The following is an 11,184-nucleotide window of genomic DNA, read 5'->3' as shown; positions in this document are numbered from 1 at the left end:
GAGGTCTGGATAAACGAATCCTTTATAATAATAATATTGATTGTAGAACTTCTCTAAAATCTTTATGGTTTACAGTTTTAGGAATCTAGCAAGCAACAAGCACATTGACTTTAAAGCTCCACCCCATTTCTTTTATTGCTAGATATGGTATTATTGAACAATATGTCTCCAATTGTTTAATAAAAATCTTACTTAACTTATTTTGGCAAGTAAACAACGTTGACATAAGCAACAACAAATACTGACACAACATATATAAAAATAACCTTAGTTTTTATCCCTCATATAGTGGAGGTGTTAATCTGTGGGTTGTAGCTGCAGCTGAAGAAACAAATAATGTATGTATAGTCTGCAAAATATTTCAGAATAGGCAAAAGCAACATCTAAAACTAGCAAAATCAGATATTTGATTAATTTAAAAATTTATTGTATTTGAGTAAAGGTAAGCTGCATTTTTAAACAGCTCAATATATGAAAAAAGTTTATATCCCTCATATAGTGGAGGTGTTATCTGTGGGTTGTAGCTGCAGCTGAAAAAGGAAACAAATAATGTATGTATAGTCTGCAAAATATTTCAGAATAGGCAAAAGCAACATCTAAAACTAGCAAAATCAGATATTTTATTAATTTAAAATTTATTGTATTTGAGTAAAGGTAAGCTGCATTTTTAAACAGCTCAATATATGAAAAAATATATCTCAGAATTATGCTTCTTTTAGCATCTAATGGCAGCAGTGAGAATGTTGTAGTACTCAATCAACTATCATTTAGCAGCACAAGGCAATGATGATGATGAAACTCAGATATTGAGAATGTTAACATTACCAGACTGCAATTGGAACACGTTTGCAAATGTTGTTATTTTATATTTTAATATTATGATGATAATATATCCAATATGATTGGATATACTGTAGGAGGTAAAACAAATGCTATATTATTAAAAGTTGTCACTATTTTAAGTACAACTGTACTACAGTATTTAATATTTGACAATGGAACTTCAAAATTGCCCTTTTTTTAAGTACAATTGTACTACAGTATTTAACATTTGACAGTGGAACTCCCCTTTACAAAAAAGAATTTTGGTTTTTAGAAATTTTTGGATTTTAGAATTACATGTGAATAAAGAATTGTGAATGTGTACCCTAACGTGGTACAGTATATTGGAAAATTAAAAACTACAATTCAAACAATTTCTTTTGATGCCTTTATGTACTGTCATCAGAATATCATCTCTGATAACATCATCAGGAGTTAAGAGTAAATGAAAGGTGAAAATTGGAGTAAGGTAAAGTTGAAGAAGTGAGATAGCTAAGTGGTAAAGAGACCAAAGGGAACAGATAAAAAGTAAAAGGCAGAAAGCAGTGCAGCTGGGCAGGAGTGTCATTATAAGGAATCTTAAAGTACCATGATGTGCCACATGAGAATAAAATGAAAGAGACTTGGGTATCACCCACCATAATTTCATGCATATTAGCAGTGGAAAGTGAATGTAAAAGTAATTAAAAGTCTTTGTTTTCCTTTTTTAGTTTGGGTTATCAAAACTTCCTTGGAGCAATAATGGGGCAAGTGAAAGTTTTGGAACGATTAGCCAGTACTCGTGAAACATCAAGGACTCCCAGTCCTCCCTCTTCCCGTCCTCCCTCTACAAGCCATGAATCCGAGCCCTCCCCAAGCCAAGATTCTATTCTTAGGTCATCTGTGAAGACGACACCCCCTCCGCCATCGCATCAGGCAAATCAACAGCAGCCCCTTTTGGCCAGCCAGCAATTACAACAATCCCCAACGTTCCAACAACAGCAACCGTCATCATTGGCACCACTAACAACCAATGTCCCAAAGATGTCTCTCATGCCCAGACAAAGTTCAGGTACTGTAGAGACACTTCCAGAAGAGGCATCATTTGATTCCTCTTCAGAAGAATTAACAAGTAGTCAGAAAGACTTACCTGTTATTGAAGATGAGGGAAGTGCTGCTTGTGTCATAGCCTAAACCTGTTGGAAAGGTGTTTTAGGGAACTTTTAGGTTCAGTGTTATAAGACTACTATTTGGCGATAACTAGGTGGTAAGGTTACAGATTTAGAGGTAAAGTTGACTTTCATCATGTGATCTGGTAACCTTTCTGCTATACATTTTCAAAAGGTAATGATGCTCTTAGCAAAGCTGAGGGATAAGAGAGGAAGGGCATGAATCTTGTTCATCTTTTGATTTGTGCGATGGGATCTAGGGTCCAAGAAAAGTAGTGTTACTTTTGTATATAAAGGCAGAGATTGTATATTTGACAAATTTTTAATGAGAATTTTATTTATGATAGATTTGTATTTATATACGGTAAAGTCATTTGCAAAGTATAATCTTGAACACACTACACTTATAAGTATCCACTACAGACATTTACAAATGTTTGAATGGTTTTATTCATATTTCTATAACTCTTACAGCAAGATATGTGATGTTTTTGCAATATCAGATTGCAGTATTGAAAAGTTGTTTGTTAGTATGGTAACATATATATGGTATAGTTAAGAAAAGGAAAATGTTGTTAAATTGGCAAATAAACTCCTTATTTATATATTGCTTTGAGGAATTTAATATAAAGTCATTTTCATAAATATATTTACATACATTTTTAAGTTGTTGTTGTCCTAGGTGTTTCTGTTTGAAAGATTTGTGAATTTGTATTGAAGCAGGCCTCCCTACTCCTGTTTTTATTGCTGCAGTTCAGGTTTGGTATACGGGGCTGAATCAAATTTCTGAAATATTAATGTTTTCAGTTGGCTGCTGTTTATTGTATTAATACTTGTGCACTATCATTATGAATCAGTTTAACAGTCTCTGAACCACATTCTGGACTCTCATAGGGAATCAAATGATATCAGTAATGATTTAAGCCCTGTACACATTCCATCAGTTCTTCCATTCTGAAACCATTCAAGTTTAATTGTTCACCATCACAGATCCATTATTTACATTTCCCATGGAAAATCTAATTTCTTGAAACTCCAGGATAAATGCAATGGTCATGCAAGTGTTTGTTGTATTCTCTTTCCTAGCAAAACCAATGTAAATTATCTGTTTTGATAGTATTTTTTTTTTTTCAAACAACTCAGGAAAAAGTTGATTGTTTTAGTTATTTAAATGCAAGACATCAACATCCAGTTGATATTGTTTAGTTGCATTGAAGTTATAACCATAAAATGAGCTTATGTATTGCCTGATATAGGCTCATCTTAATGACTGAGATCTGTTTAGGTGTTAAGATGAAAAGTGGCTCAAGGTACCCCAGGGAGTACTCACACATCAATATACCAAATTACTCTTTGTGACTTCTTCACTATAGATATGGAGATAAGATAAAATGTAGATGATGAAATGCTTAATTCTCTATGATCACAGGCCAAAAGATGGACAGAATGAAATGGCTGTAGAATTGAAATTTTCTTTACATGCCTTGATTATTTCTCTTGATTATATTCATTGGTTGTTTGAATATCCATATACACCATCATAACCTGGGATTTTGGATTTTTTTGTTGCCCAGATTACCTGGTCTGCAGCATAATCTACTGATCCTTAAACTAATTGATATCTTGTGGAGGAGGCCTAGGACCAAAAAATTGTTGCTGATCACACAATATGATTTTGGGTGTTGGATATTAGAGCATACCTTGAGATGTTCATATTTTAATGAAACTAACTTAAAATATGTTTTCTTTTTCACAACTACTGTACTTTATTGTGAATAACTGCTAACATTTGAATCATAGTATTCAAGTGATTACTGCCTAAGTCTGTTATGTAAATAATACCAGATGAAATCACTTATTTTTTGGGGTCTGTATTAGTATAAAATATTCAGCATCATTTCCCTTTGTACACAGTTTTAATCCTTCCAGTATGATTTTGATATGTACAATTATCAACTTTGCTGCTCTTGGGTATAGTTACATTACAAGAAATGAAGGTTGCTCAAAAGATGTTTGAGATTTGAATGTACTAATTATGGTTTATCCATATGCAGTTTATGTGCAAAGTCATCTTTAATTTACTTAGGGTTGACATGTGATATTAAAAGGCATTATGTGAAGTTAAATTTTGCTCAAAATTAAACATTTGGTAAAATTACGTGAAACAGTTAGAATAAAGACGACACTTGCCAGATTGTGTTGTCATTTGGCTCTTCACTGTAGAAAATATTTTTGAGGTAAATGAAAATTTTTGAATACTTGTTTTTATTTTATGAAGCTGTAGAAAACTAATTTTTCTTTGGCATTTATGAGTAAAAATATAATTATCAGAACAAGGAATGAACAGGTGTCCAATTTGGTGCACTTTATTTTCTTCATATCTCCAATCTGCCTTTTACTATGAATGGTAAAAATTACTTTAAATAAGTGAACATTTTTACAATGACAAGAATATTTAGTATTTAATTTTTGTCTGAGTATGAATTTGTCAAAGTAAATTTTCTGGATCTTTTACTGAAAGGTTTCTGCTGTGATTTTAGCATTTTGCCCCATGTAATTAAGAAGTTACTGTATTTTATGTACAATTTATAGGCTCTTCATATACTGTAGACAGTATCAACATTGCTGTTTGAATCACATCTTGAAAGACCAAGCATTTTCCTCCTCTCTGTGAGTCTTCTCTTAATGTGACTTAATATTAGCTATCATTTCATGTCCCCACTGTTCTGCTTCTGCATGTAGCATTTCCTGGGTATGATCTGACTCCAAAGTGGAGGATAAAAATCTTACTGATATTTGTAGGTTCAGATGTGTTTTGGATATAGTATATGGGATTCGTTAGTTCCCGTTTTTTCACCAGTGTACACAGAAATTTTAATTTTTTCTTAATTTAACATTAAGCTCATCAGAGTTGATCTTAGTTTTCCATATCTGTTCCCTTTGACCTCAAAATACCTTTGCCTTCTTACATTGAACTCTCAGTATTTTCATTATACTGTAGTACTTGAGATCATTTTCCTTTTTAATGGTACCCCATCCTCATAGAGCAGTAAAGAGAAAATAGATACCTCTGTAATCACCTTCAAATTTGGCCATGTTATTTGAAGTTTCTGTTTGTTCCAGTATCCTCTGCCACAGAGTAACATAAATATCTTATTTGTGCATCATGTTATCAATAGTGATAGTAAAAAAATATAAATAGAATCTTCATGTGTATGATGGTATGGCATTTGTTTGCAGCAAAAGTTACTTTTACATATTCAGAAATTTTGTTCATTGTGAAAATGATAAAATATTGCAGTAATAACAGTTTATACACAAATGGAATTGCCATTTATTGTTAAAGGACAGTAGTTGTGATAGTTGCCATGAAGGAATGTGAATTATGAAATGGTGCTGTAACTTCAATATTTGCTTACCATGGTGTTACAGTTTCTCTGATTGTAATTTTCAGTGCAAAAAGATCTGATTTCATCAAGTAATAATTAAAGGTACTGTTCATGAAATGCTTCCCCAACTGTGAAAGAGATTTTGGAAAGGCCAATAAATCATATTTATGAAAAAAAAAGACATTCTTATATTTGCCGCCTTTCTGTGGTCTGTTTACCCTGCTGTGCTTCCAAAAGTCTAGTTTCAAGGGTAGTTGTGGGAAGAAAATGATAATTGAAGGCTGAAGTACATGATTGTATATGATGTCAGCATTTCTTACTTATAAAGCAGAATACAAATATTTCACATTATAGAAATTAACATAATTTTGTTTGTTATTTTACAACTCACTGGGAAAGGGCTTTGAATTTTTGAAACGATAAAACTGCGTGTTTATCAAAAGGTCAGTTTTGGTGTGATTATTTATCCTTTGTTATTTTTATTTTTTTCTTAAGCTCTAATTCTTGGCTAGTAATTTGTATTTGTTAGAGTATTCACACCTCACTACTTGCAGTCACCTTTTGTTCAACTCCCTTCCATAGAATAAAGAAAGCTCATTTGCTATTCATGTTTTCAAGAACAGTTCAACTTCTTACTACTGATGTACTGCAATTAAAAAGTGTATGGTTTTACATGCTGCTGGCTATAGATGATTGTATTAGTTTTATTGCTTATACACTTTAATATATCATATGAAAATATATTTATCATTAAGAAATGCTGAATTTGCTGGAAATATTGCAGGGTCATCTGTGCACCAACAATTTTTAGCTTATTACTCCTTATTACAGCTAGTCCCCGGGTTACAGAGGGTGTTCTGTTCCCGGCAGGGCACTGTAAGCCGAAAATCACCTGACTCATCATAATTATAATGGGAATAAATAGCACTTACAGCTTTGTTGCAGCGCTGTGAGTGCCGTAAGTCTGGGTTAGCGCTGTAAAGCAGGTAATGGTGTTGTAAATCCACTTAAGGCACTGAAAAATTGAGGCACCATTCAGAACCAAGTAACCCAAACCTGACGTAACCTAGGGACTGCCTCTGTTGTGAAATACACTGTGATATGAACCAGTTAATTTTGTGAATTTATCATCTTTGATATCATTTCATATTGGAAATTTTTTCAGATGCTGATTTCTGTACTTTAAGTTTTAACAAAATTTTGAAAGATCTTGTAATATACTGTCCATTGTTTTATTCTATTGAGAACATGAAGTACTACTGCATATTTGGGTTGAATCATTCTCTACAGGGAACCTGGAATTGCTCCCAAGTGGTTGAGGTTTCAGATTTATCCAGGTACAAATAAGAAGTTTCAGTCATACTTACAATGAAGGTAGTCCTTACCAGGAAATATATACACACATGCCTACTTAAGTATAGTACAAGATAGTAATGCTTTTGTTAGTTAATGTTATTTGAGATTCAAAGTAAACATGTTCCACAAGTGTGTGCTGATAGCTGCTTTTCATTATTGTTTTAGGCTGATGAAGGAACTAAAATTATTTACTTTTTTTAGTATGTTCCATTTTTATTCTTCTCACCAGTGGCGTAAATTGATATCATTGTGCAATAAGTTTTCTATATATCTAACATGGTAACTCTTAATTCTCTTCATTCCAGCATTCATTTCAATTAATACACAACATATTCTAGTATTAAAAGTTCCTGTAGATATTGCATGGCATGTTATCCCTAAGAAAATGCAAGGCTAGTTCTTTTGATGAATCAGATAGAGAAGAAGTTCCTCACACACAAGCATATTTTTATTTCTGGAATCGGTGTCAACCATTGGTAAAATTGCATTCCCTTCTCTATGGTTATAGAAAATAGTTTAACCAGACCACAGACCTACTCTGAAATTTTCTGTGTTAAATAGTAAATATTTTTAATGTTCAGTATGGTAATTATTGTTATATTTTATTGAAAAAATCTATAGTTTCTTTATTTTGCATGATGAAGTACTGTGTATTTGTTCAGTTTAAGAACAGTGTTATGGCTCAAAATTAAGAGAAAATCATCTTGAGCAATAAAAATTTTTTTTTCATGCTGTAAACCCGTGAAGAGCCGTTGTTAGGCTCAGAGGTCTGGATAAACTAATCGTTTATAATAATAATAATCAATCTGTAAAGCCTTTATATCTTTTTACAGACTTTCTTGTAGAATCATAAGTGCAGAATAGCAGAGAATTCTGTTTCCAAATTATGACTGTTTCATGTCACAGACATAAATGTCCCAGAAACCTTTAAGCCCTGATGCATTTTCACACTTCTGTTGTCATTACTTTATTTTTATGGTATACGTATATCGTTTCTTGTTAGTAACAGTGTGTTACCCAGAGATTTGTCTGGTTCTTATGGGAAGTGTATGGGAAGTGTTGATATACTTCATACGTGGAGTATTTTATCGTAATTGAATCTCTCATGTTTAGTTTTTATCATTTCCTGTGATCCTCTACATTACCATTTTATGGCTTTGGCATGTGAAAGAATTATGTTGTATATGCACTATTCTAATTAGAATTTTCTATGGTGTTGCTCTGTGTGTAGAATGTAGACACTTTTTTTCTGTAAGAGAGGTCCTGACTTATACAGACCACAATTGTTAATTATATATTTATAGCTTTGCAGTACTGTTATAGATTAGGTTTGTGTCTTACAATTCATAGGTACTGTCTGAAGGGGAAACTTTCACAAACCATGTTGCTCAATGCACCACTGTACTGAAGTTACTGTTCATGTCATGTAAAGTTGATGTTTTTAATGATTTTAAGAATTAAATTGGGTCATTACAAAATATACAATTATCAGGTTGTATAATGCAGATGAAAATCTTTAAAAAAAATTACTTTTTTCTGGTTGTAATTGAAAATGCTTGGTATAGAATGTACAAGTTTACCATATATTCACAAGCTATTAAACATTTCTGTATAATTTTTGTGAGATTTATAGAACTAAATGTGAAAATATATGAAAAACAACCTGGAGAAGCTTTTGATAAAGATCCACTGGTCGTGTGTGAATGCAAAAACTCTGCTTGTTCAATGAAAATGGCTTTGCAATCAAAACCAGTATTCATAGTTGGCATGTTTACCTCCAAGTCTTGTACAAGTTGATAGATCTTTTACTGAAGTCAAGGGTAGGAGCATTCTTCTTTTGTTGTCTGAAAGCTGTTTATTGCATTAAATACCATATTTTAGAAATTTAATTCTCTTGAATCATGAAAGATATTACAATATGACCTTTTTTTTATTGGGGTCTTCAAATGCTATTATTACAGCTCTGAGACACCAAAATTCGTACTGTTTTACCTTGTAAAGTTCATAGGCGTTGCCCCAACCTCTTTATTTTGCATAATTGCTTTTGCCTTTATGAAAAATATTGCCATTTTCAATTTGCACATATTTTTATTCTTTTAATTTGATTTATCTTTCTTCTTTTGATGTAGTATATGAATCTTTTTCTATTTGAAATATGTGACCCAATTTGAAAAGTTTTGTTTGCAAGTTGGGTAAACTTCTCATCTCCCATAGACCAAGTACTACTGTAGTTTAGCATTTTGTGAGGTTAATGAAAATAAAGAAATATGGAGCAGACTTTCAGCGGGACACTTCAAAAGTCAGCGCTTACAGATGTCCTAATGTATATCATTTGCACTTTGCAAAACTGGAGGTAAAATGGTTTTACTCCATCTTCTTGGTCAGCACTCTGAGAGATTTTTTGTAATGATTAATGTCTTTCTGACCCTTACATCATGGTGATGTTAATTTTCAGATATAGTACTAATCATACCTAGTTGTGAGGAACTTTGGCCCTGTCATCAAGTTGACAGTTTTGTTATGATAAAATTAAAAAAGATAAAATAATTGCTATAAAAGGAAATCAGACAAATAGTAGTTACGAGCATATGGACGCCTAAATTTGTGCGAAGTGCTAAGCTTGTCTGCCAGCAGATTGAGCCATCAAGAATATTTCTTTCTCTGTATTACTGCACAATGCTAAAATAGAGTGTAGGGAATATAGATTTTAGTGAAACCTAAATCCTTTAAGCCACTTATGTTACATTGAAGGGTAACCAGCTAAACCAATGAATACATTAATATTAAAATTCATATTAATTGCTATTTAAAATATTTTTGGCATATTAGGTTCTTTAGAATTAGTGTATAACCATAAGTTCCTTATTTATAATGTTTTTTTATAATTAAGGTGTATTTTGTTAGAAGCAAGGTCATTTTTTCAAGTGAAGGTTACTTTTGAATTGTGGGAATAAGTTATGAGGAATACACTGGATCCAGATACAGTTATGTAATGTACATTGTATGATAAGGTGCATTGTATGTAACATGAAATTGTTCTTGAGAAAAGCAAAGCTTTTATGTTGTTATCTTTGCCATTAACACTGTAATGTAACATACAGGAAAAAAATATGTTGGGATAATGCATTTCAAATTGATATTCCATGAATTGGTTAATAAATGTTAAAGGTTTGCTTTTTTCCAATACAGTTTCCATTTTACATATACTAATTGACTTATTTAATGGACCAAACAACTGTAACCATTGTTACTCATGGCAACTTTGTACCAGATATTAAAAAATAACTTACTATTGTTAAATAAATGATCTTGCTTTTGGTAAAGAAAAATAGACCTCACGTATAAAAATAAAATTACAAACAAGAAATTAGGAATTTACAGATTTTAAGCATTTAATAACCAAAAAGAATTTTCTCGGCAGTGTAAGTGAATTTTTAGGATTGGGTTTGGCAAGGAGCTTATGATCTCTCCAAGACAAGTTAGATGAAATGTGAACAACCACTGTTGATAGAGGAAAGAGGGGATTTCAAATATCCAAAAATGATTTGAATGGGAGTAGACAGAGGGAAGAGAAAATATTGAAATCATTAAACTTTGGTGAATTATTTGGTCTTGTTGAATTATCTCAATACAGTACCATAGTTCATGATTGAAGCAAGAGAAGGCCAAAACTGATGGTTGGTATTTGATGCTAAAAGAGTGGTAGAGGGTTAAGTAATGTTGCTTAAGTGCATACAGGGAGACAATAATGTAGGAGGAATTTTATGTTTCATTAGCAAATTATAAAGCAATTAGAAGGAAAAAAGGTAAGATTATATTGTCGGGAAGGGGAAAGAAAGAGAGGAGTGTGGCTAAAAGAATCTTGTTCCCAAGTCTGCCCAGTGATTTAGTATTTAGTCCCATTAGGAAGCTGAGAAAGTAAAATTGAAAAGTCCCAGTAACTAAACGTTTTGCAGAAACCATACTGGTGATGTAGAATATATTAAGGTGGACTTGAAAAGTGAAAAATTTCTTTAGTTAAACTACCAGCAACTGAAGTATAACTTAGCAAAATAATTACAAGGCTTGGAATGGTTGTGCTTCTCAAAAAAACAAACCTAAAGCAGTGCTTGTTTCCAAGAGGAAGGATCAGTGCAGAAATGAAGACTAGCACGAAAGTAAAATTGTAGGGAAATTTTTAAAGAAATAACGTTTGGCTACATTCCAAGTACCTTTCTAGCTGACATTAGTAAGGAAAACTTTGGACTGATGTAATAAAGTAGTTAGACCAGGGCTTGGAAATTGTAGACAAAGATTAAGATCACCTTTTCTACAGAAGAACAAAATATGTACTATCTTATTAGCCCTAGTATAGCTCTGCTGCTGAAAGCTTACTGTATTTTAAGTTGGATGTTGACAAATCTGTTTTCTTTATTTTTTCATCTATTTAAATGTAATAGTATGTGGTACAGTTTTGAGTTTCTATTTTT

General features: G+C 32.2%; 1 protein-coding gene across 1 annotated transcript in view; it reads left to right on the top strand.

The window, feature by feature from the left end:
• LOC135196961 (guanine nucleotide exchange factor subunit Rich-like) overlaps positions 1 to 10,089 on the top strand; it is a 387,875-nt gene extending 377,786 nt beyond the window's left edge. The window contains exon 28 of the mRNA XM_064223819.1: positions 1,533 to 10,089. Coding sequence (XP_064079889.1) covers positions 1,533 to 1,995 — 463 coding nt within the window. The 3' untranslated portion in view covers positions 1,996 to 10,089. The remainder of the gene's footprint in view (positions 1 to 1,532) is intronic.
• The last annotated feature ends 1,095 nt before the right edge of the window (positions 10,090 to 11,184 follow it).

Source organism: Macrobrachium nipponense, chromosome 18 (genome assembly GCF_015104395.2).
Source record: "Macrobrachium nipponense isolate FS-2020 chromosome 18, ASM1510439v2, whole genome shotgun sequence".
NCBI lineage: Eukaryota > Metazoa > Arthropoda > Malacostraca > Decapoda > Palaemonidae > Macrobrachium > Macrobrachium nipponense.
The sequence above is the reverse complement of the archived record's forward strand: the minus strand, read 5'-3'. Positions and strand labels throughout refer to the sequence as shown.